At 34.6% G+C, this 27,361-nt stretch overlaps 1 protein-coding gene and 2 pseudogenes across 1 annotated transcript; 1 reads left to right on the forward strand and 2 right to left on the reverse strand.

Moving 5' to 3' along the window:
• Positions 1–7,034: 7,034 nt before the first annotated feature.
• On the forward strand, positions 7,035–8,382 carry LOC120193618 (annotated as a pseudogene).
• A 308-nt stretch (positions 8,383–8,690) lies between these two features.
• On the reverse strand, positions 8,691–9,331 carry LOC120193619. The gene is made up of 3 exons (XM_039196072.1): positions 9,255–9,331; positions 9,090–9,163; positions 8,691–9,040 (listed from the first exon to the last, which is right to left on the reverse strand). The coding sequence occupies exons 1-3, from the start codon at positions 9,329–9,331 to the stop codon at positions 8,691–8,693; spliced, it is 501 nt and encodes a 166-aa protein (XP_039052003.1).
• An 8,862-nt stretch (positions 9,332–18,193) lies between these two features.
• On the reverse strand, positions 18,194–25,711 carry LOC120193737 (annotated as a pseudogene).
• Between the last annotated feature and the right edge of the window lie 1,650 nt (positions 25,712–27,361).

Genomic DNA, 27,361 nt, shown 5'->3' on the forward strand with positions numbered 1-27,361 from the left:
TCTCCGCTCAAAGATCAGATCAGAAGTAAATTACACAGTATGTCTTGTTATGTGATAAATAAGTTGGCATGTAAACAAAGTCGTTAAATTAAATATGTATGCTCTGATCGAGTTTTGTAATGTTTTACACTTAATTATAAATGGTAACTTTATAGTGATGAAAGTTTAAATATTTTTATGAGTTTATATATGTTGACTGAAAATACTGTAGCAGTGTACGGTACACTTTAGCAGTATCGGTACACTGTAGCAATATCGATACACATTTTACCTTCGATTTATTTTGGTATCGGTACTGTTCATCAGTTCACACAGTATCGGTATTGTTCACACAGTATCGATACTATTCATATAGTACAGTACTATTCATAAAAACATTTTTGCCTTAAATTTTTATAACAAAAATAATTGAATAGTTTATTATCGTTTTCTTAATATAAGTCCAAATGTTCTGTTCTTTTGTAAGAATATTGTTTTAAAAAGTCAATGTGACATCTCGAACTCGTATTCGGGTCGATTACGAGTTGAGGGCGTGAAATTCGCCGACGTTGATTTTTATTTACGAGTTCCTTTTTATATTTCCGTTGTAACCGACGCTATTCTCGATTTACAGTTATCTTCTATGTTCAGAAAAAAAATATACATTGTCTAAAAAACTAACAAGTTACCTTTTTTTTAGGTTTATTTCTTGCTAGAGTTTTACTCAATTTTTGAATTTCAAGTATAATTTTACGCTAATTTGTGGCCTCGTTGTTTTTTTGTTGTAATTCCATATATATATAGCGATTGGTAGTTGAAGACAAGGATGAGTAATTGATTTTTTAAGTTTGAGTCAAGTCCCTCAACTTATATGATATATGTATATCACATTTGATGAAATATATATGTTGTATATGGTTATACAAAGTCGTTTAATTTGAAATCAAATAACTTATAATTATAAAATATTTACGATCAAATTTAAACAGAAACTCGAAAAAATTTAAATAAAGTTTGAGTTATAAAATAGAATTCGTCAACTTAAATAACTCAAATTTTTTTAACTCGACCCAACTCGATCTACATTTATCCCTAGTTGAAAATGGGACTAATGCAACTTGACATTAATATCCTTACCTAATTTATTTTAACCTACCAGTCAAGGATTGAGCCAGGATTGAACTACGAGGAGGACAAATTATTTAATTTTGAAATAAATATGATATCTAAAATTGAATAAACCATAAAACTAAAGAGTTATGGTTTAGTTTCACTAATTTTAAAATTCAAGAATCTTAAAGAGTAATTAAACCAAAAAATTAGAAGTCAAATTTCATTTTTAAAACTAAAAGTCCTAAAATAATTAAACCAATAAATTTGGATATGTAATGACTTAATTATAATGGTTTTAAAAAATTTAGTAACCTAAAACCAATTAAACCATCAAAGTTGGGTGGGAACAGTATCCGTCTACCTCCCATGTATATTCGTCCTGCTATCAATGTAGTTCAATCACGTGGAAGAAGAATGTAGGGTATTACAGTGAGAGTTAGACGGACTGCAAATGAAAAGATGAATGGTTTAAAACTTGCATCTAATTCTACCTGTGGAAATTAAATAATTTCAAGGTCAAGCTTCTTTTTCAATAATCGGAAGAGGGGGCGATTTTTTCAAAAAAAAAAAATCACTCTAACATATTTGTTTACCTGTTAGGTACTCTTTTAAACTTTTTTATCGATTTAACACTCTTTGCAGTAGGATGCGTCCTCTACAGCACGTTTTACGTTGATATGGCATCACATGGATAAGGCGCGTCCCCTGAAACGCGCCTTATGCTGACATAGATACATGAAGTTAAAACGCGGCCCTGGGGTGCGCCTTACGTCACATAGGGCATAGCATGGTTCAGGGATCGCGCCTTCATGCAATTATGACACTTCAGAAAGGTGAGTAATTAAACCAAAAAATTAGAAGTCAAAATTTCATTTTTAAAACTAAAAGGTCCTAAAATATAATTAAACCAATAAATTTGGATATGTAATGACTTAATTATAATGGTTTTAAAAAAATTAGTAACCTAAAACCAATTAAACCATCAAAGTTGGGTGGGGGACAGTATCCGTCCTACCTCCCATGTATATTCGTCCCTGCTATCAATGTAGTTCAATCACGTGGAAGAAGAATGTAGGGTATATACAGTGAGAGTTAGACGGACTGCAAATGAAAAGATGATGTTTTAAAACTTGCATCTAATTCTACCTGTGGAAATTAAATAATTTCAAGGTCAAAGCTTCTTTTCAATATCGGAAGAGGGGGCGATTTTTCAAAAAAAAAAAATCACTCTAACAGATTTGTTTTACCTGTTAGGTACTCTTTTAACTTTTTTTCATCGATTTAACACTCTTTGCAGTAGGACGCATCCTCTACAACACGTTTTATGTTGATATGGCATCACATAGATAAGGCGCGTCCCCTGAAACGCGCCTTATGGTGACATAAATACATGAAGTTAAAACGCGGCTCCCGGGGTGCGCCTTACGCCACGTAGGGCTATAGTGTGGTTCAGGGATCGCACCTTCATGCAATTATGACACTTCAAAAAGGTTCTCCCCCTGTAGCGCGCCTTTGCTTAATTACCCACCTACCACTGCCCGTTCACACCCCATCCCCTCTCTATAAATACATCCACTCTCAATCACTTTCATCACACCAAATCCTCTCAACTTCTCTCAAATACTCTTTATATTCTCTTATAGCTTTACATATTTATTATATTTAATATTTTGTTAGTAATTTATTTAACTATTTAAATTATTTAATATTTTATTTAATTTTTTTTTGCATATATTAAATGGAAGGCGTCTACTTCTTTTGAATGGAAATCATATATCTCAACATTTTGCTGATACGGTAACATTTTAACGTTTTAATTTAATTTAAATTATTAGTAATAATTTATTTATTTATTTAATGCATGATTATTAGTTTATAATTTAATTTTTGTAAATATTTATATTTTAGGAGATGGACCGTATATTAGATCATTTTATTAGGAACCTTAAGTTAGCAATATATACTCGTGTCTGATCGTATTTAGTATAGGATGGATTCGGTCACATAGGTAGATATGAAGGTCATTGTAAGATAGAACCAGACCTTATTTCTGCCTTAGTGGAGAGGTGGAGGCCGGAGACCCACATATTCCATCTTCCGTGCGGAGAGTGCACGATTACGCTTGAGGATGTTTCTATACACTTGGGGCTTCCGATGGATGGAGATGTGATATCAGGGATGGCGCACGGTTCATGGACTACTTTGTGCCGAGATTATCTAAGACGTGTCCCGCAAGATTTTAACTGTGGTCGGATACCGTTAAATTGGTTAGATGCCAATTTTTGGGAGTTGAGCGAGGACGCCTCTAATGATGAAGTTAAAATGTATGCACGGGCATGCATACTGCAGTTGATATGAGTGTTGCTGATGCTGGATAAATCACACAACCAAGTTCACTGTATGTGGTTGCGACTTTCATCTGACTGGATCACTCAGTTGGAACTCTGTAGTTTTGGCTTTCCTGTATAGGGAGATGTGTCGAGCGACTGACTACAGGAAAAATATTATTAACGGATATCTCATTCTGCTGCAGTCTTGGGCATGGTATCAATTTCCCTTTTTATGTCCTGTTGTGAAGAACTCGTTCATATTTCAGCTACTATTAAAGTAATTATAAAACTGATTTCTTATATTAATCATTTTATCCAGTGTAAAATAATTTTTTCCCTTGAATAGGTGGTCTACTGACAGGAAAAATCATCAGGAGCTACTTGATGATTTAGAAAAAAATAGGGTGCTAATCGATCAGAAGGCTAGCACACATGTATGCATTTTAATGTTTAAAAATCGATTTTAGATTATAGTTATATAATTAGATTATTATTTTGATAAAAATATATATATATTTGTTTTAGTTTGAATGAGTGTCATATTCTAATAATGATATGAGGATGTGCATCCCACCTGAGTTGAGGGGCCCATCAGATATTTGGATGGCGATGGTCCCTTTGATCTGTTATGCGATTGTCGAGTGGCACTCCACTGATCGCGTGCTCCGGAAATTTGTTTGTTTTCAACCAATTTCGGAAGTACCTCGTAATATGGACGAGTTGCATAGCACAGATCGACGCGGCAAGTTGGATACAGTTTAACTAGTGAAGCATCATGAGTGGGTCGTGCTATGGGAGGATCGACATCGACGCCTTCTCCATAGAGAGCCCATTTATGATGACCTATTGATGGTTGGTGATGATTATTATGAGTGGTTCAATAGTAACGGAAAACTGTTTCTGATTTTTGAGGATGCACAAGGGCAGACCTTTCTGCGACATCGACTGAGATGTTCACCGACATAGTACCATCGTCACCCGACTTGTGGACGGAGAGGAGGTGCTTCCGGTTCGTCCTAAGCTGGACCAGTAGGACTTTCACAGCAGCCACCATCTGCATCGACTTACATACAGTAGCCATATATATGATGTCGCCACCGCCTGTCCCTTACCAGATGTCGTTACCACCGCCTTCACCTGGTTTTATGACCCTGCCGCCACCACCGTCACAGAGTTATATGACCCCTCCTGGAGGATATTATGGGTATATATTTGTAGATCCGACTTGGGGTTCATATACTGGTCATTTAGGGGTGCAGCCTTATCACCCATGGTCGCCGCATAGACACCTCATGTACAGTTTTCACACTTATCGATGTCTGGGTTTTATGAGTTTTTGCAGTTATCTATGAGCGGTGGGCTAGTCAGACATACATCTCCAGGGTCTTTATTCTATGGAAGTGCTACATCGTCATCAGTTCCTCATCAACAAAATATATCTGCTCCTGACGACGACGACGACGATGGTGATGATGATGACAACGAGGAATCACAACCAGTAATACGAAGATTATGGATATTGTAATTTTTTATAGCCATAATCGCTTCTTCTTTGCTTGAAAACTCCATGCCTAAAGATAACTCACTATTATTTATTGATGAGTAAAATCCATAGTCATCGAGATTAGGCATATCCGCAAATTCTGGCTCGTACATTGCACCATAATCAGCTTCATATATGTGTGCTGGAGGGTCAGTTTGTGCCATATTTGAGGGAACTTCATCATTAACGGAGTTGAGTTGCGGTGATTCTAGATGAATGAATAGTCCAGTTCATTACCATCCGCACCAGGCTCACGAAGCGGTTCTTCTGGTGGAGATGATAGTTCCTCCATGCTCTTCACATTTAAGTCGAAGAACCTACTACTTGCACGCCTTCCCTTTGAACTAGAAGGCATATCGACATTGAGATCGAAAAAACTCGTAGTCGAATGCCTTTCCCTGGAGCTTGTAGCCATTGTGTCAAATGGAAACTGCACAGATTGTTGCGTCGATGACATCTCCATATTAAGGTCAAAGAAATTTGCAAATGAACGCATTCCCCTAGAACTGGTCTCGATGTTGCCATACGGATTGTTTATGGACCCACATCGGTACAGATCGTAAGGAGTGATGAATGTCTCCCCATTGAAGTTGATTGAACGACAGCAAGATACAGATTTCCCATTATAGCATTAAAATCATTACACATTACTGTAGTCGGGATGTCAACTTGATCAACTTGTTCAGCCAACTCATAGTGGGAGCTTAATGATAGACCCCGAACAACACGCACTTGAACAAACTTTGCATACATCTCAATATATGCGTCTGAATAATTACTTTGAGAATCAACCATCATTTCAACATCATCATTGTTCGATAGTTCGAACGCTGTATATGTTAATGGCAACAATGATGTTGGAAATCTGTACTGCAACGACGACATTTTTTACTACTTCCAACATGAACTTTCCTTGAAATCTTCGTTATCAGCTCCTCAAGAGTTATGTTTCTCTTGAATGATATTTTAACATAATCATTTGATACGAAAATAACGTCTGTTTCATCTTCTCGAATTTCTCCATCATAATAAACAATAGTTGAAATTCACGTCATTATTAGAGTTTGAAAGTGCGACAATATTATATCTGCAAAAAACAACTAAAACAAACTTAATTAAATAAATAATATATGCACGAAAATATAACACAATAATTTTTTTTTACACATAAACGTAAATAATTTTACACATAAACATAAATAATTTAAATAATTTAATTTTATATTATTACCATATTAGAAAAATATTTCGACGTACGCTCTCGCTTTCCAATTATACAACCACAAAATTTAATTGAAAATAATTAATACAATTTTTTTTCAAATAATCATATATAATTATAAAAAATATTATAAAAAATTACCTTATAACGAAAGATCGAACGAAGTTCTGAATAAAATATAAAAGGATTGTCGTGTGTTTTTTACTGGTTAAGAGGATCATTGTAGTAGTTTCTAGGCTGAGAGGAATTTGTAAGAGAGTTTTAGGGGGAAGGAATATTTATAGCAGAGAGACGATGATTTAAAATTGAGAAATTCAGATAAATTATGCAAGGTGCGGCCCTTGCACCGTGCCTTGCATTATGCATGTGATAATTATAAGGCGCGACATTTGTACTGCGTTATATTCTTACGTTGCGTAAGACGCGTCTCAGGGGCCGCACTTTAGTCACGTATATCTATGTCAATATAAGACGTATTTCAAGGGTACACCTTACCTTACGTGACGCCATATTAACATAAAACGCGTTGTAGATGTCTTAATGCAAAATATGTTAAATCTATAAAAATAAAAAAAAAGTTAAAAAGGATATATGACTGTTAAAAAAAAGTCTGTCAGGATGATTTTTTTTTTAAAAAAATCGCCCGGAAGAGGGTGCATTGCTTTTAAAACAAAGGGAATGCTCTCCCTCTCTCGCTCTCTTCACTCTGTTACACTCCATTTTCAGTACTTCCCATCAACGTTTAAGAAGTACCATCTTCTTCTTTTTTTGGTTACCTGCTCTAAAATCCCATATCTTCAAGAAAGATTCAGACTTTTTTTTTGTTTTTATCTAGACTCTCCCAACAATGGAAGCTTTTAGCTTGCTTAAGTATTGGGGAAGGGGTGGAGGTGCTCATAATGCTCGTGCTGCTTCATGTTCAACCGGCGGCAGCACAACTACGATCGTGAATACTCATCAGGTGGTAGATACAGACGACGACGACAACGGGCCTTTCTTTGACCTGGAGTTTGCGATTCCTGATGAGGATGAAACAGAGGAGAACGAAGAGATCGAGGAAGAAAGTGGTAATGTTGAAGGAGAAAGTTAGGATCAAAACGATAGCGATGCTGCAAAATCTGATGACAGCTGCTCTGATGGTGATCGAGAGTTCAGTTTCACGCTCTCCTCTGGATCAAGCACGACCCTTCTGATCCGAACTTGATTTTATCACCTTCCGATGATTTGTTCTTTAAAGGAAAGCTTGTACCCATTGAAACAAACTCTTCTTTGGACTCAAAATCTCCTCTCTTCTCGGTCTCGTTGTTGAAATCAGCCACCAAGTTTAGATTTTTCTTGTTAAGATTGAAGAAATCAAAGCTCAACTTAACTGAAAAAACAGAGTCCGCCTCAGCTAATCCAAAAAAGCAAGAAGAAAACAATGATAAGAACAAGAACAAGCTTTTTACAGTGAAATTTAAGGTTGAAGAGGTTCCTATAATGTCTCTGTTCTCCAGAGACAACAGCAAGTCGCAGAAATAACAGAGCTCTGAAGAGACTGTTTCTGATGAAAATAAATTCTCCAAAGATGTAATGCAAAAATACTTGAAGAAAGTTAAGCCCCTTTATGTTCGGGTTTCAAGAAGGTACGGCGAGAAGCTTAAGTTCTCAGGGCAGTTGAACTCGGGTTCTTTGAAACCTGCAACGCCGTCATCTACAGCAGCTCAGAAACCGGTTTCGGGGAAGGTAACGACGGCGGAGGTGTTGTTTGGGAAGAACCCGAGCAGGTGAACATTCCTTCAGGCTTTAGAGAGATTTGTAAGCATTTGGGAAAGAGTCGATCGCCTTCCTCCGCCCTGGCGGCTGTTCCTACTGCGCATGCGGTGTCTAAGAGGAGAGATGATTCTGTACTGCAACAAGATGGAATCCAAGGCGCCATCCTACATTGCAAGAGATCCTTAATGGCTGTCAAGGTATTTCATTTAAACATTTTCACTTAAGATGAAACCTTTTTGAAACCATGTTAGGTCAATTTGTAAATGAATTTCAATTGTTCTTCCCCCACCCCATTTTCATTCATAGATTCTTTAGAGTCTTCCTTTTTGCCAAGGTCAGTAAGTGACCCATCCCATGGGAAGTCAATTAATCTGTCAATAAAACCATCACCAGATGAAGCTAAAGCGTGAAAAGAATTGTCATCCATCATGCATTGATTATGTCTGTAAATGTTTTTTGTTTATTTTTACTAGATAATGTGAAGATGACTGGTTAGTGGATTAGTAAGAAGAATCAGATCTTTGTATTGTTAAAAAATCAAGTATTGGAACTATCTCGAATCCTTGCCCTCATCCCACTTATTTGCAAGCAGAGTTTCGATGGATTTTTGTAACATTATTGCATCACAAAGTGGTTCATTAGTATCCTCTGATCTTGCTTTTATTCTTAGTTATTATACTTTACAAGTAACGTCATTGGAAAAAGAAAGAAAAATTATGCGGTAACCTAATCGACATAAATATTATATCTAGAAATCGAGTTCTGGCTTGCACTTGTCTCCATGAAAGCCTACGCCGGAGTGGGCGAGTCTAAAAGTGGTGGAACAATTGAATTTCACCAAAACGTTTCTCTTGATAATGTTCATAATATCTATCCGGCCTGAGATTCTGGTGTAACTGCTTATATTCAATCCCTTTGAACTGATGATTTCAATCACAAAGCCCGGATCAGCCAGAAATTTCTCCGGATCGATTTCCACCGTAACGTTCCTCCGCAATGTACGCTTGGGCTTAGCCTTCCCTTTGAAATGGATACCCTCACCCACCATCCTGCCACCATAGTAAATCATCGTCGTGCCGTTATCAAATTTGAAGGTCGCTGCATTGGGGTTCTCCACTGAAACATCAGCTAAAATTGTTACGCTTACATCGGTCCTTAGAATTCCCTTGGTTGAAATCTACAGGCTCTGGATTGTTAAGGAATTCAACCTCACCATTGGATCTTGTATGTGAAAAACAGTGAAAAACAGGACTAAAACAACGGCGGCTAGGATTAAAAAAAAGTGCGGTGATACAGCTGAAGCACTGAATACATCGTTTCTTTTTCGACTGCAGTTCCATCGACAAGGCTATCGGGGGCAAAGGGCTTTACCTGCTCTTGCTCAACCATTGCCTAAGTTATGGTATCTGTGACTTTGGTGCACGGCGATATATAAATATATACTCTGCCTTTGACCATTTGGCTAAGAAATTCTACCGTGAATAAAACATCATTTGCTACGAGATCATTCAATTTAAGAAGCTTCTGCTAGTGAAAATTTAGGAAACTTCCCATTTTTTAATTTCTCTTATTTATTTTCTTAACTTCGTTGCTTTCAAGATTCATTTACAATCTACTGTGTGTGTATATATATGTGTGTATATATATATATATATGAGATAGAATTTTGTTATATAATGTAAAACTCTTTTAGTTTTATATAGATTTAGGACCATTGGATGACTGTAAATAGATGATTGAGATTAACAGTAGGAAATGAGAAGATAAAACAAGGAGTCAATCTTAGTCATTTATTTTCACTCATTCAATAGTCTTAAATCTATATAAAAATATATATATATATATATATAAAGAGTTTTATATTGTACAATTGAATCATATATATATTATATATGTATTTCATTATTCCTAAAATTAATGTGTTAAAACTAAGTTGGAGTAATTAAAAATGCGAAAGAAAGAAAACATTCGTTATCTTATTTTATTCTACAAATATTATATATTTTAAAATAAATTTTGTTATATTTCTTCGCACATAACCTTCACACGTCTCATAATTATCGAAGAACTTTAAAATAATTTTGACTTCCGAAAAAAACGTAAAGGAAACGTCTTCGAAGGAAAGATCTAAATCTTAGAAATTCGTGACTTGTTAATATGACTTGTGATAGACGAACGTGACCTATCAAAATCAAATCCACAATCACCTGATTATATCTACTTAGCTTGCTAACCTACGAGTAACTATTATAGCCTTACGATTAACACACACGCAACTACAAGTAACTATTATAGCCTTACAACTGACACATACGCACCAACGAGTCCATATATAACATCTCGAGCATGATCAAGAGATACATGTGACCCTAACGAAATCACCTCACTTTGATTCTTCTATGCTCTACCTCCTCATGTAGATAGAGTTCAACGACACAAACCAACAGTAAATTCTTTACCAATTGTAATTATCCGTTCAATAGATCAATAATTTTAGCCAATATCCTTCGAGATATTGGTAAGGGCTCCAGAAAGTGACTAAACTTTCACTCTTACGTACGTAGATGATTTCATTAAGTCTATCTCAATATAGACCATTCAAATCAGAACTATGAAATTATTAAAAACATTTACTAATATCTTATCATATTTAAATTCGGTGAATTCATAAAGTTTATCTCAATAAAACCACTCAAATCTTAATATACATTAATTCAATAAAAAAGTTCAATCTCATACATCGATAAATTTAGCAAGCATATTTCAATAAGACTTTCTAAAACCTAATATATGAATTTACTAAAAGAAAAACTGAATCTTAAAAATGAACATAGTACTCCATAGAAATAGGTTTAATAGTACCTAAATAAGTATTTTCCATGATTTCATTTAATAATACCTAAACTCGTCGATCTTTCACGCTAATCCCTCTAATGAAACAATGTTACAAATCCAAAACCAAGAAGCAAGAAAGATCTATCCACCCCCTTAATCTCATCTCAAATCATGTATGGAACCCCCTGTAAAATTAAGTTTCATGAAGCAATTCAACTGAGGGTGCCATCTTCTCTTCTTGATCTTCATAATATTCAGTTTTCCAATTAATTTAACATGGCTGCTCAACTGAACTTATATGACTGCTCAAGCCCGTCGTATTGGGTACCCGAAGTGAGCTCACATCAACTGAAACATTCAACCTCTCTGTTGCCCTAGCTTGAGCTCTCCCTCTAGGTATTTTCAACTCTCTGACGATGTGAGAAAGGGGCCATCAATGGCAAGGTGAGTATGAAGAAGAGATGAGCAACAAGTATCCAGTAAAGAAAGTATCACACTTGTATATTGATTGTGTAAAGAACTATGTATGGAATACAAAACTTCTGTTGTTTATATACAACTTCTAATGTCTAATACAAGCCTAACAGACTTCACAACTGACACTAACAACCCTAACTTCCACTAACAGCTTCAAGAAGCTCCTAACTACTTTACTAACAACACCCTGCAGGCTAAGCATGCATACGCAGTAGCACGAGCAGCACGGGTACTGTAACACCCTCAACTCGTACCCGACCCGGATACGAGTCCGATGTGTCACATTGACTTTTCAAACTTCGACTCTTAACGAAAAATCAAGGAAATTTAAAACTTTCATTAAAATAATATTGTTACTTTACACAAGTTAACCAAAACAAGACAAAACTGATCAGAGCATTTGTAACAGACACTTTTCTTACATGCCAATACTATACACGACAAAAGACATACTTTATCCGTTACTTTTGATCTGATCTTCTAGCAGTGCTGCTGTTCTTGCCACCCTATTTTCGCTCTTCCTGATTCTTGGTACCTACATGTAAATCACTTACATGCTAAGTCATAGATTTAGTGAGGCATATAAATATAATAATAATGCATTCATTATGAATATGAACATGCAATCTATCCATTCAATCCTGTCGTATACAATTCAATGTAAACAATAATAATATGGTAACATATAACTATAACAATGTAATTACCTTTGATAACCTTTTATAGGCCCATGTACATTTTTGAGAACTCAAGGTATTCGAGTACATTGAGGTTGTGCACTATGCTGTCACCATAGCTCATATGAGTCCCATTAGGGGCTATGAAATTTTGTCCCAAAGGACCTATGTATTGTATTTGTCTCGAATGACCACTCCTTAAGAACCATATACATATTCCAGTGGATCAAATCTGTCTCAAAAGACATTGTAAATGTTCCAAAGGATACATATATGTCTCGAAGGACCACGTAGAACCCTCGACTCTTGGCATGCCAACTATACCTATAGCTCTCATATCATATACCATGGGAATTATTCTTATATTTCATATGTTCATGTATTCATGTCATTTCTCTTGTGATCATATAACTCATATCACTTACCATGTCACATGTGCATTTAAATCTATTCACCTATATCATTTATCAAATCATATGAACATATATACTTTATGCATGTATCATAATAATTATCATGTATGCATGTTCATAACTATTGTGATATGAAAATCATCATAGGAATTAGACTTATCACAAGTCTTATTCCATTGTACCATACTTCTAATATGTACTCACCTTAGCCTTGCTTTGACTCGATTCTAATCCTTCAATTGTTCCGGAACGAGATTACGTTCTAAATCTACATATTAATACATTGATACATATCAGTATACTAATTAATATATTCTAAACTATCATTTCTTAGGCTAATAAGAAAGTTATTTTTATCTTTTAATGAAGGTATGCATCGATGCACTACACCATGTATCGATGCATCCCTTGACGGGTGCATCGATGCACTGTCTATGCATCGGTGCATAAATCCTATTCGATGTTTGTATTTTAAGCAGGTGCATCGATGCACTCCTTATGCATCGATGTTCATTTATTTGAGAGTGCATCAATGCACATTGAAGATGCATCGATGCACACAACCTAGAAATGATACTTTGAGCACAAAAATCCATTCTTTATTCTATAAACTCTTCATATTTCATCCCTTTTTCTATTATTAACTCTTATATATCTATTTAAACTAATCTATACTCATTTATTTCATCTTAAACCCCAAAATCCTATCATCCTTATGAGATTCAAGAATTATACCAACTTTGTAACATGATTTAATTACACTTCTAACACTTCATATGTCTTAACTAGATTGATGACAAGTCAAATCCAACTTCCAATTCTAATTATCAACTCTATATCAAAAATTCATTCAAGAACTCCAAATCTTTAATCTTCCCTAACTCTTTTATCTTTTGATTTTAAGGTAACTTAAACTTTCCTTAAGCTTAGTTATCATCTAACAATCAAAACCTAAACTTTAAATTAACAAATAATCAACAGATCAAAAAGCTTACCTTTGCTTGGCTCTTTTTCACGTATGAAGAAAAAGAAGAAAGAAGAAAGGTCTGGAGAAATCTCTCATTTCCCACGTGTATATATCCTTACCATATCCCATTTTTAATTCATTTCTTGGTCAAATGACCCTTTTGCCCTTTAATACCTTTTATAATTACTAGCATCTTTAAGGTAATATTTCCAAATAAATCATTGAACTATTCAATTATCCTACTTCAATCACCAATTTTTGAAACTTTACAATTTGGTCACTAACCCGGTATTGAGGATATTACAGGCACCATTGTTGTTGACTCATCATGCTAACATTCCCTCTACTTCTTCTTCTTCTGTTCTTCTGAACTTGAACATTCATGAAATCCAATCTTCTCTCAAAAACTTCAAATGCTGCTTTAGCCAATGGTTTAGTAAAACCATCAGCCACTTGATGCGCTTCTTGATGAAAAGACGAACACTTGAAACGAAAGTGCGCTATATCCTTCCGTTTAACTTGAATCGGAAGTGCCGATGTTTCCTTCCTTTCCGACTTGAATTGAAAATGCCAATGCTTACTTCCATTCGACTTGAATCGGAAGTGTCGATGCTTCCTTCCGTTCGACTTGAATCAGAAGTGCCGATGCCTCATTCCATTTGACTTGAATCGGAAGTGTCGGTGCCTCCTTCTGTTTGACTTGAATCGAAAGTGTTGATGCCTCATTCTGTTCGACTTGAATCAGAAGTGCCGATGCCTCCTTCCGTTCGACTTGAATCAGGAGTGTAGATGAAATCACAAACGTCTGATTTATCTTCAGACTTAGATTCGTCAGATGAGATCGCGGAGGAACTCCAAGTACCATATTCTTTGAAATCAATACCCCCTTTCTTAACAGGGGAAAGAGATGATTATTCCTTGTAAAATGATGAGTCAACTACAGAGACAGAACTCTACTGCAACTCAGTGAAGTGGTCATTAGTTAAGTACGTCTCAGCTATAGAATTCAATACAAGTTCATGTTGATGCCACCCCAATTTTGAAACCAAGCCATGAACCCACACTGTAATATCCTTAGTCGTCCAATGAAGGAACATGCATATAAAATGCTCATAATTGTCACCTCGTTGGATGCAACCCCATCTTCTTGCCACGGTTTTCTCAGGCATATGATCGAACAACTTTCCGGCGAATTCTATACATCCACATTTCACGTACATGTCAAGAAGACAATTATTAACAAAGACATCTGCGAAAAAACGATGAAGTCTATAGTATCTACAACTTGAGAGAAAAAGAACTCAATCGTCAGCGCAACAATGGAAGAATAAACGAAGTTAGGATCTGTTAGCAAATGATACCATGTGAGAAATGGGCCATCAATGGCAAGGTGAGTATGAAGAAGAGATGAACAGCAAGTATCCAGTAAAGAAAGTATCACACTTGTGTATTGATTGTGTAAAGAACTATGTATGGAATACAAAACTTCTGTTGTTTATATACAGCTTCTAATGTCTAATACAAGCCTAACAGACTTCACAAATGATACTAACAACCCTAATTGCCACTAACAGCTTCAAGAAGATCCTAACTACTTTACTAACAACACCATGCAAGCTAAGCATGCATACGCTGTAGCACGAGTAGTACGAGCACCATTGTTGTGACTCATCATGCTAACAGACGACCACTGAACCGCACCAAACAGTCCCCGTCGTATACATAATTATAATGATTCAAACTAATCAGAATGAAGAACAAGAATAAACATACAACATATACATAATATATAAATTAATAATTTAACGGTTTTAATGATAACTTTTTTATATCAAGGTTAAAATTTTAAATAAAATATAATGATTAAATTTATAATTTATAAATAATTCATGGATTGAGAATATATATATATTGTACAGATTTGCAAATTGGGTTTGTTTGTTGTAAAGCTAGCGAATAAAAAGATAGATTAAAGCATTACCGAGTAGCAAACTTTTGTGTTCTCAAAACGTGTCCATTACTAATTGCTATTAAAAATTGGCTTAATATAAAAATAAGTGTCCAAACTATATCATTTTTCTTATTTAGATGCCTAAACATGTTTCTAGTCAATCTAGGTGTCTAACATTTCCAATGTTACACTTTTAGCTGCCTCGGCCGTAACAGACGTTAAATTCCGCCATTAAGTGACATGTGTTGCGTTCAAGTACTTTTGAAAATTTTACTTTTAAAAAATATAATTTTTTAAGATTTTGTAAAGGCGACACATATCATTTAACGACGAAATTTAACGACTATGACGATCTATGCAACTAAAAGTGGAACGTTGAAAACATTAGGTTCTTGGATTGATCGAAAACCAATTTAAATATCTAAATGGAAAAAATATATTGTTTAGACACTTATTTTTATATTATGCCTTAAAAATTTATCACGGATTTTAAATTTCCTCGACGTAGGAATCAAAACTTTTTAAATTTTAATTTTACAAACGAAATTAAGTTTTATTTTAGAAAATTATTATTACATATGGAAATTTTGTATAAATTAAATATCTTCTCTTAAAAAGAATAGATATTAACTTAGGGTTTTAATCTATATTCTCCAAATTATAATTTAGAGCCTTATAAATTGAATGGTACATAATATAAAATTTTAAAATTATATTGTTGTTTTCAATATAACATCATACGATTGAACCACAAAGTATCAGAAAAAGAGTACCCATCACACTTTTCGACCCTTAAGTTATAGGAAGATATACTTTAATATGTGTCAAATATATATTGTACCTTGCTAAAATAATGACAACTTAATTAATGGGTAAACTACACGTTTAGTATCTTATTTATCACTTTTATTTCGCTTTGGTCACTCAACTATTATTTTTTTAAATCATACATAATATTATATTTTGGTTTCATTTTAGTCATTCATCGTTAAAAAATTAACATAAATGCCGACGTAGCATTTTTAAAAAAAAATCAATGATGAGGTTGCATAACCTTATGGTGACACATCAACATCATCATTAGTTTTTTAGTAGTGGGTGACCAAAATAGTACCAAAATGTAACATTATGTATGATTTTGAAACAAAAAATAATTGAGTGACCAAAACGAAATAAAAGTGATGGTTGGTATACTAAACGCGTAGTTTACCAATTAATTAATTACTTAATTCATATAAGCTTTCAATGCAGTTGTCTGGTTCCGATGAGAAAGTGCAAGATTCGTCGTAACCTACATTAAAGAACAGAAGGGAAGCCCAAAAAAGAAATAGACAAAATACTCAAAATGATAAAGTGAATAACTTACAGGTTGATAATGCTTCTTTCGAGTGTAAAATAAATTGAAATTATTCAAGTAATAGTAATTAATCATTTTAGGAAACGTTTGGTTTAAATTATATAAGAATTTCAAGATAATATCAAGAACATTAATGATGATAAGAAATAGACGATTAAATGTACAGAAGTGAATAATAAATTCTCGAATTATTTAAGGTAAAAGGTATAACCTTTTCTTGATGAATAAATATTCAAATAAAAATAAATCATTAAACCACTAATCATTAATCTAGATATTAGGACTTGGTCATTGACGTATTAATATGATATGTCCCCCCGCAAGCTTATGGTTATGGAACAACCTTTAACTTAGCTAGAATATGATGAAACGCTGGACAAGGCAAGGCAGACATTTATTCTCGTTGTACTTGTTGCATGGACATAATACAATCTACCTTATTTATTTTATATATTTTTAATGGGGGAGACAATTGTCACTTCTAAAAGTTTTAAATTCTTATTTATTTTATATATTTTTAATTAAAAATTTATTTTCGTCATCGTAATATAAAATTATGTGTTTATCTCTATCTACTTCGATATGCTTCATCCTAATATGAAGAACACAAACTTGTCAGATAAGCAACATCAACATTATATATATGGGTTTATTCCAGAAGATCGACATTTTTTTTGGTAAGAAAATGAAAATTACCTAATTACTTAAACCTAATTACCTTCTTCATTCAAGAGTTGACTTATATCAGCAGGGGACTCTTGTAGGATTTTGGTTTGGCTATCTTCAAAATTGACGCTCCTTGCTAGTTTATCAGCAATTTTATTCCCTTCTCTTCGGACATATTGCATTCTGACATTCCAATCCCAGTTTATCAGTTCCTTTATGTGAGGTATTATGGTAAGATTTTCTTCTTTGTTTGTGATATTCCAGAAGATCGATATTAAGTTCAATAAATAACATTAAAACATATTATTATATGTTTAAATTTAAATATTAAAAGATATTTATTTTGAGTAAATCTCTACATGTTAAACACATGTTAGAATTAAATAACTTCATACGTCTTGAAAAATTCTTTCTCTTTTTCTCTAGTTTTTGGGTGATAGGTAAAGGCAAAAAAATAATTTGTGATCTCAAAAATTTGTGCTACAATTTGTCGATCATTTAGTTTGTTGTATTTTGAGAGACATACGATTAAAAGATCTCGAGTTGGTCAAAAATTTATCTTAAGGAAACTATGAAGTGACGAGCTTCAACTGTTTTCGATCAAAAGATCAAAATAAAAAGAGTATTTTTTATTTCCATTTTTTTTTATTTTATTTCTTCAGATTCGATTTCGTCTCTGATTATTATCTTGTGTAACAATATTCAGTCATGTATGTTGGTTTTCAGAGGATCAATTGATAGAATTTTGACCAAAATAAAATATATAACCGGACATTGAGGTTTGATCATTGACATCTCCAACCCAACCAACATCAAAATACATGAAAAGAGCTCAAAAGTGAGCTTCAAACCATGATTTTTTACATGAAAGCAAAATTGCAGAATAAAAAAAAATTAGGAACCGCTGGTTCTAATATTCAATCAACAGCATCGTGATTCTAGAAGGATTCTTTACATGAAAATTTGGAGATAATAGGGGAAAAAGAACCCTATCCCTCTTCCAATCCCATTTTTAAAGGTCTAGATATAACTCATGGAGGGGGGCTAGCCCTGCCCAGCCTATCAAGTCTCAACCTCTCCATTGCATCGGCAACGGCACTCATCCCTCTTCCCTAATTCTCTTGTTGCTGGCCATTCCATTGAATTTAATTTACCAAAACCATGAGACCTAAATTAAATATATTTGCCTTTTCCCTCTTTCTAGCCTATGTTGTACAGTGACGCCTGTTATCTGGGTTATTATTGCAAAAGTTCTTACTTCTCTTAGAAATGCTCCTTATGGAATTCAAATTTACTGGAACCTTTCTGGTTTAACTCGTAGCACAGTTTATTGAGCTCTTTAGCCAAAACCGGTGGCCCGCAGTAAAACAGCCCTGCTCCACCGCATTGAAATTACAAAACAAATTAATATTAGAATACAGAGAAGATTTCCATTTTTTATTCGCTTAAATAAAGTTGGGGGAACCACTCACCTATCCTTGCGTTGCAATGCTTGGAACTTAGTTTAGACAGAACGTTCTTCCATTTAGGCCTTGCAAAATGGGTCCGCACCTGATAATATCAAAAAGGAACTATTATTATGGTCACAGACTAAGCAAAGATTTATATTAGGGGTGAATTTATAATATTTTAGAGGGGATAAATTTATAAATTTTTAAGGGGAATTTGAAATTTTCAGGGAGACATAGCCTCCCTTGGTCCAACGCGGCCCATGATATGCAATTCTGCATGACTCTAGTGTCATCACAATGATTTTTGGAATTGGATGTGATGCTCAGAATCCTAAAAGATAGTCAAATGCTGAGAGAACGAAAATGAAGGACAGAAAATATCTTACCCTGGTGCCCGAAACGATGTCAACTCCATTCTTGGCATGATTTAGTGCTTGGACCATTGTGATGAGAGCTGAGCGTGCATCACCTTCCTCGTACACGCTTGTCAAATAGTTGTGCATCTCAATGACGCCCTATTGTTCAAAGAGGCAAGTTAGTGACACAGACTGAAGGCATTAAGAAAATTATAAAATCAAAGGAACTTATACGTTGATAATTAGTTCTTTTACCCTTTGATCAAGTTCTGCAACTTCATTCATGACCCCTTTGAACCAATCAAACGAAACTTGCTCCCTGGTTACCCAATAAAAGTAAGCATTGGTCGTTTTAAGAGTCTTCTTTTGTTTCGGTGAAACTTTGTCTGGAGCGGTTGACTCATTGCTCTCAACACTCAAGTCCGATGCCCTACTTGTATCTGAGACCGAATCCTGAAAATGATAAAAGCTTCATTGGGAATCTTATAGAAAAACTGATTCATTAACTTTGCACCAGTACTCTTACCGCCAGCTCCTCCATTTTGACAATGTTGTTAAGCAGATCTTTTAAGATGCTGATGAATGGTGTTGCACCAATTCCAAGACCCACAAGCAACAGGACTTTATACTTCCTATAGTCTTGTGCTGGTGCACCATAGGGTCCATAAATTAACAGCTTTGGTAAACTGTTCTTCGGAAAAGAATATCATGGATTTTAAAAGTACACGGTTTCCTAATTGACTCTAGATGCTTCTAGAAAAGGAGAAGTTGAATATATTAGTAGAAGCCAAATAGATGTACCTTTTCTTAGTTGTCTCATCATCCCTGAGAAGGCCACTTTTCCCAGCTACAGGAGGTTCACAAACCTCTGAGAATAACCGTTTGAGCTCTTGCGTCCAGTCACCTAACTGACGGATATGTACACTAAGGTAGTCATCACCAGGAGCAGAGGTAACGAAAAAAGGGTGCCTGGTTCACAAAAGGAAATGCTTATAAGTTTAGAAGAAAACTTGCATAATGCAAAATGTATATCCCTGCTCCCTCGATCTATGAAACCACCCCTAACCTCGAAACAGATTTAATAGTGCAACTACTGAAATGTTTAGAATTTAAACTTCCTTCTCCTTACAAAGCAATCAAATATTAACCATGTTCCATTCATATTAAAGGGCTAGTGGACAGCAAATCGAATTGGTCTGTCCATTTTCATTTTCTTCTATCATGCACTTAAATCCAAAATATTATTCTGGAAATTCTGAAAACAATTTAGTAGTCAAGAGAAACAGCTGAAATCATTGTAAAACATTATACATGCTTTTTATTATTTTACTTACCATTCAAATGGGGAGACTGCAGGGCATTGGACAAACATGAACTGTCCACTCTTGTACCGAAATTGAGGCGGCTTAGACATTTGTAATGTGAGGGCACCTCCCGAATAAATTGCAACCTATATATCCAGAATGCGAGGTTACAAGGTCGTCAATCAAATATTCAAATACACAGCAGCGTCATTTAGACCTAAATTCAGGGAATGGAGCACGGAGAAGATAATTTTGTGAATTGATCAGCCTCACTTGAAAATTCTTGAGGCTGTGCTTCTCAGTTAATTGGTCCAAGACAATTCCTCTGTTTTATTCTCGCCCTTTTTCTTTGAGCAAATTCTAATTAATTACGGAACCTCTTGTTTTATAAAGTGAGAGAGTTATTCTTACCTTCAAAAGCCGGACGATATAAGAACCAGAGCGAAAAAAAATCTTAGAGTCCTTTCTCCAGCATATAACAAAACTGGAACAGCTAGGTACATCAAGTCTGCAACATGGAATTCGACACCTTAAGGATGAAACTACCGATACAGTCACTTCAAATAAAACAAAAAATTCTGTAAATACTTGAGAGAAGAAGATTTAAATATATACCGTCTTGCGGTACCATATATGCACGAGATAAAGGAATTCCCCATGGATGATTAGCAAGGCGTAGACGATGACAAACAGGTGATGTGAGTACCAGAAGGCATTGAAGCCAGTGATTCTATCAAACGGCTTAGGAAGCTTAATAAGGTTCTGTCGAAACCATCTTGTAGCTAGAGTAAATGCAATGGCCATGATGATAACCATTAGAATTCCAGTCACTCCTTCAGTCCCTTTTACCAGGTCTAAGTATGTTGGTTTATGACTTCCAAAGTCATGGCTAAGAAACTTTCTATAGTTATCATTAGAAGAATTGATAAGGCGTGGAAAATCACAGGCGACATGGTTACCGACATGGAGGATGACTCCAATTACAATCGCTGCAGCTATTGTCTGCATAAGATCAGGAGAGCTTCAAAATCTAAATGGATGGGATCGACAACTTTAAAATTTCAACGTTATCATGCAATGCATCAATTTTGCTTTTCATTTTGGGCAAATTTGTAAACGTTTGAATTGGGCCTTACGCCCACTAGCTAATTCGGCCAGCCTTATATTAATTGGGCCAAAGATTCAATTTGGTATTAATTACTTGACTTAGAAAATTAATAAAAGCAAATTCCAATAAATAATTGTAAAACAAATAAAAATTTTCTTTTGTGTATGTCAATTCTTTGGCCACCGCCAAAAAAATGTAAAAAATATTAAAACCACATATTTTTTAGTTTCATGTATGGTCGTTCTTCTGCAATTAAAAAGCAAAATCTGTATAGATGTTGACTTTTGCAGCGTGAACGTGCAATGTCTCTCCCTACCCCCAACAAATAGTCGTAACAGAACTGTTTTAAGTTCACAATCAACAATATCAGGAAAAGATCTATAATTGTATATGATGGCTTAAATCAACCCAGCATATTGACTTCTATCATCAACTTATCCGGGACCCAGACGATAAACTAAAAAAGAAGCTAAAGATGTATAACTAGAGAGAAATGTAAACAGTTTACATACCTTGTGAAAGTTGATATTGTCGTCAAAAGGCACGAATAGGCCCAGCTTTGTGGACCTGAGCCAAGTAATCGTGTTTCTGCACACGGGCATGAGGATAAGAGCCATGTTAAACTTCAGGGTCTCGGCTGCTCCTTTGGCTGTGAGGAGACAATAACCCATGACATTAAAAGCACTTTTCTGTTTGTACTGAAAGAACTTCCAAGTAAAGAGTCCTATCATAGTGATGGTCCACAATGACACGACCCATATTCTCTTCCAATTTTCTTCTAAATAGTACGCAAGTCTATTGCTCATTCTTCCGATTCTGCTCCTTTTTCTTAATCCTTGTAAGTTTTGGCTAAGGGCTTGGCTTGTGTAGCTTAGAGCTTGACTGTAACTCAGATACGTGTCCTTTTGCAAGAGAAGTGTCTCCAGTTGCCATAGCTGCATCATTTTCATCAGTCATCATCATCCACCAAATCATGATATGCGAAGGAAATATTAAATAATAAGGAAAGTTTCTAGTCATGAAAAAGGACAAAATTATCTTTGATTCTTTCAACTGGTTACACTATGAGTGATGCAGAATGCTGGAAGCGTGCATGAGTGAATGAGTGAAGAGAACGTGTTTTGGATAGGGGAATAACCAGAAAGCAAAGCTCACATGGAAACCCAAGTCTCAGGTCTGCCATTTAACAGGACCATTGAGTTCAAAACAGTCAATCATGGGATGGAGATGGTCAGGACCCCTTTAATCTATGACCCAATAACGACAACACCCTTTGCTCAATACTTAATCTCAACAACTTTGACAAGTAAAAAAAGGAAAGAGAGAAAACAATTTTCCAATATATGAAATAAAGAAGAAACAAATTATCAAATTCAAGGCAGATGCCATTGCCCCATAGTGACCTACCAAGATAATCATGCAAATGCAATTAGGGAAATTAAAAAGAGCAATATACTATGCTAGTAGTGTTCTATTTTGGGTGTGTACAATTTATTTCGGAAAGGAATCTATTCAGCCAATTTCTTTCTCTTCATGTCGAGCTAAAGTTAAATGACTCAGAAAACGAAGTATCAAAAACTGTTCAACGACCTCAAATGTAATTACTGTTTAGCAACTAAGTTAAGTTGAGCTGTCTCTAGGTAAAGGCCCGTTTATTCTTGCTTGATCGTTCTTTCTAATTCACGGTTGAACAAAACCAGAACCGGTTTGTTTGGAGATTTGATAATTTTTCGCCTACCAATTACCAAATAAACTTTGGAAGAACAAACCAATTTACTAATTTCATTTTTAATAATAAGGTAAATTACACGTTTAATACCTAAACTATTATTTTTATTTCATTTTAGTATCCAAATTTTTATTTATTTTTCATAATCATACCTATCATTTAGTTTAAGTTTTATTTTGATACTTGTCATTAAAAACTTAACAGAACTACTTACATGATATTTTTTTAGTGATGATATGGCATTGAGCCATTGACTTATGGTGACAGTTCAACATCACTGTTAAGTTTTTAAAGATGAGATATCAAAATGAAACCTAAACTAATTAAACGTTATGTATGTTTTTTGAAAAAAAATAAAATTTGAATACCCAAACGAATAAAAATAATAAGTTAGATACTAAACATGTAGTTTATCATTAATAATATTGTCAATGCTGCTCAACTGGACATCTTACTGAAACTTATTTATTAGTTTGGAACCTAATCTGAAAATGAAATCTCACTGCATTTATAATAACCTCCTCAACTTGATATATTAAATTATAGAACACCCTTTTCTTTTGTGGCAATCTAGAACACCCCTTGTCATAATACCCTTAAATATTAAATAATTTTAAGAGGAAAAAAACCATGCATAAAGCATAGAAGGAAATGATCGTGAAAACTTCATATAAATAATGGACCCACCTCAATATATCCGATTCTTTCTGGGTCCAATTCTTCCATTATCAAAGCTGCATATTCTTCCGCCTGCTCCTTCAATTTCGATAGCTTGTTTGCTGAAGCACTTAGCATGATAATCTGCATAACCAGGAGGAGAATAAAACTTGTACTTGCCAATTAAAATTTGTTATTACCAAAATGACCCCACCAACCCCACTAAAATTTGATTAGTAAAATGAAAAAAAATGCCAAACCCTTGATTAATGAATATAAATCAATCAATCTAATTATAGCTAAGATGCTTGTAAAATGTTTGACGTCCAGCGCGCACACAATAAAATTTTGAAATCGTATAGTTTTTTCCTTTTTTCTTTAATTTGCATTATTTATTATAGCAGTAGTTAGTATATAAGAATTAGAGTTTCTTGTGATTTCGGGTCATTCAATACCTGCCTAACGTTGATTATAATAAACCAAATGACAACCTGTAAGCACGTTCTTTTGATCAATCAGTCTAAATATTAATTTATTTCCCCCTGAGGATGAAATGCGGCCTTTCAGTTCTCATTTTGAGGAGAAAATATTAAGCTCAGTGCAAGCGATAATGTTACTAAAAATTAGTTTAAACTTTAAATTGAATGCCTAAATTCAATGTTTAATAACAATAATAATAGTTACCTCTTTTACTTCAGCCTCAGTGATTCTACCATCTTCGTTCTTGTCCACCCTGAAACATAATTTACATATTAATCATTTACTTATAGTTACGGAAAAAAGATATATTAAATGAAATTTCATTTACATCATTACTTACAGATTTCCAAAGTTATGGAGGGAATCTAAAAAAACAAAAGTCGAGAGCGAGTGTGAAATTTAATTTTAAAATGAATACCTAAAAGGAATTAATTAATCAAAAACTAGTACTAGTCATATTCTTATAGAATAGTTTAATGATGCATACATGTCGAAAAAGATCTGGAGGCGAGAATCAAAACTTTGATCGGTGATTTGGGACCAATATTCATAAAGTTCGTCTCTGCTAATTTTTTCAACTTTTAATCTCCGTCGTCTACTCAATGCATCGAACATCTCCAACGCAAATTCCTTCGAATCCTTCATTCCTTAAAGAATAGTAAACAATTTAGAAGAAAAAAAAAACAGTTTAGATGAAAGATTGAAACCGAAGCGATTGAAAAATGGATTTGAAAAGAAGAAGAAATGTGATGGCGAAATGGATAACCTATGCATTGTGCGAAATCGGAGCGAATGAGAAAGCCGTCTTTTGCGAGTTTATTGAAATTGTTTGCAACTTCTTCCCATGCATTGGCTTTATTGTTACTGATAAACCTTAATCCGCGAGTGCTTTTGAAGCGCCGGAGCGAGTCCGGTCGAGCTGAGCTCGCTGCTTTCTTAGAGCACGAGCGGCTAAAGCCGAGTCGATTCCGTTTACAGTCTGAGATGCGTGTCCATGGCCACATGAGAACTTGCGTAGTTCGGCTTTATCCGAAGCGGATGCCGGAGTATCAGAACCTTCATTGAAGTTAATGGCGGTGGCCGGCTCGACGCTTCGGAGGATGATGGTATCATCGTCTTGGAGGTCGATGGTGACCTCGACGAACTCCTCGGCGGACATGTACTCAGTCCCCGGTGAAGTTGTGGAACTGTGTGTGGTTTTGGCGGGAACGGTGTCTGATGACCATCGCCTCCCGTGCGTCGGTAAAGAACCGTCTCTCATTGAGCCAACAACTACTTGTTGTACCTGCTTAAACTTGAATTTATATGAAATAAAGTTAAATAAAAAAAAGTTGAAAATAAAAGAGAGTCAAAGGAAACGCGGAGGAATCTGATGGAAAAGACAACAACGCGGAGAGGAGAGCAGCTCTACGATAAGAAACTAAACTAAAATTTGAAAAGAGGATTGTGTAGGAAGAATTATCATTACTTATTTTGTGAATTATAATTATAGCAAAACAATGTTTATTGTACGGATTTCTCTAAATGCCCAAAACGACTGGAAAAAGCTCTCGCTGCACTTTAGAAGGGCTTAAGAACATTGAGATTTTCTAGGCATTTCTTCCAAATTTTCTCGGAGTGCTTTCTTTGATTGAGTAATGAGTGATTTAGAGTGGAAATCTCTGGATTGGAGGAAGCTTTTTGCACCGTTATAACACTCTCCTACAATAAAACTATCACAATTACAACTCTTCTTTCCACCATTTATGTATGTTTCAATCTCTTAATAAAGCCTACACAAGAACCTACTTTGTTATGGTTCCTCACTGCTTTCATTTGTTGTCCTCGTCCCTTTCTATTAACGTTCTTAGTAGTGGGAATGATTACATTTCTGTCTATGTTTTTGGAAGCTGACCAATTCAGGTTAGTTTGAGATGAAATTTTTGAAAAAAATCTTTTATTTAAGTTCAAAGGTTCGAACAATATTTATTGTAATTTTAAGGTTTCCTAGTTGCTACATCTCAATGTCAATTCTAAGCTCGATGTCTTACGAAAATCTAGACGTTAGCTATTGGATAACGCATTAAACCTTAATGTTAAATCATTAACTTGAAAATAACCAATTCATCAATTTTAATTATTGAAATTTGATTAATTCCATAATCCAAACAAAATATGGTTTTAATTATTGAATTCTTTCAAAACTATTGTCATGCTAGGCAAGTGTGAGATATGGTGTACCAACTAACCAAATCCTGCCAAACTGAAATGATTGAGCTGTTACATTTTCTTCAAACAACCTTATTCAGTTACATGGAACTATCACAGATATATTCGTCTTTAATTTCTCCATAACATATATTTCCAGTACTGTTGATGCACAAAATATCTACATATTTCCGTGAATATGAACGTATGGGCTTTCTAGGATGAAAACGATTTATAAACAGTAATCGATCCTGCAATTATTTTTTTATGAATCTCGGATAAATACAATGTAATATATGTTCAAAGACTCCTAACGCTTTAACAATGAACACTCATACCCTAGTATACACGATACTCGAACCCTAAACCTTAAAAATAACAACAAATCATATCATTCCTTTTCAAGTTTTAAATTATTTAACGATTATTAGCAAATGTAAGGTATAGCGGTCAGATATATTATGCACTTTAAAAAATAGTTTATAACAAGGCATTATAAAATTGATTTAATTAATATATTATTGACAATTCTGTTCGTCCCAGCCAACCGAAGAGATTAGATTAACGTGTTCCACAAGGCATATGGAATTGCAAACGTAAAACCTTTCCACTCTTGGAAAAGAATATGCCGACTCACAAACATATTCAGCAATTAGTTTAATACTAACAGTTTGAACAAAAGAATAGTATTATACACATAACCCGATATGGTGACAAAAATAAATAAATAGTAAAAAAATATAAATATAATATAAAAATAACATCATCGTGTAAAAGATATATAACATGAATATATATATATAT

This window comes from Hibiscus syriacus, unplaced genomic scaffold, assembly GCF_006381635.1.
Source record: "Hibiscus syriacus cultivar Baekdansim isolate YM2019G1 unplaced genomic scaffold, ASM638163v2 tig00116996_pilon, whole genome shotgun sequence".
Taxonomy (NCBI): Eukaryota; Viridiplantae; Streptophyta; class Magnoliopsida; order Malvales; family Malvaceae; genus Hibiscus; species Hibiscus syriacus.

Excerpts from the sequence above, each read along its gene's own strand:
- LOC120193619 (XM_039196072.1), bottom strand. The coding sequence starts at position 9,331 with ATGGTTGAGCAAGAGCAGGTAAAGCCCTTTGCCCCCGATAGCCTTGTC. Across the intron at positions 9,164-9,254 it reads GCAGTCGAAAAAGAAACGAT|ATCCAATGGTGAGGTTGAAT; the intron begins GTATTCAGTGCT and ends TTCACATACAAG. Across the intron at positions 9,041-9,089 it reads AGGGAATTCTAAGGACCGAT|CGACCTTCAAATTTGATAAC; the intron begins GTAAGCGTAACA and ends ACCCCAATGCAG.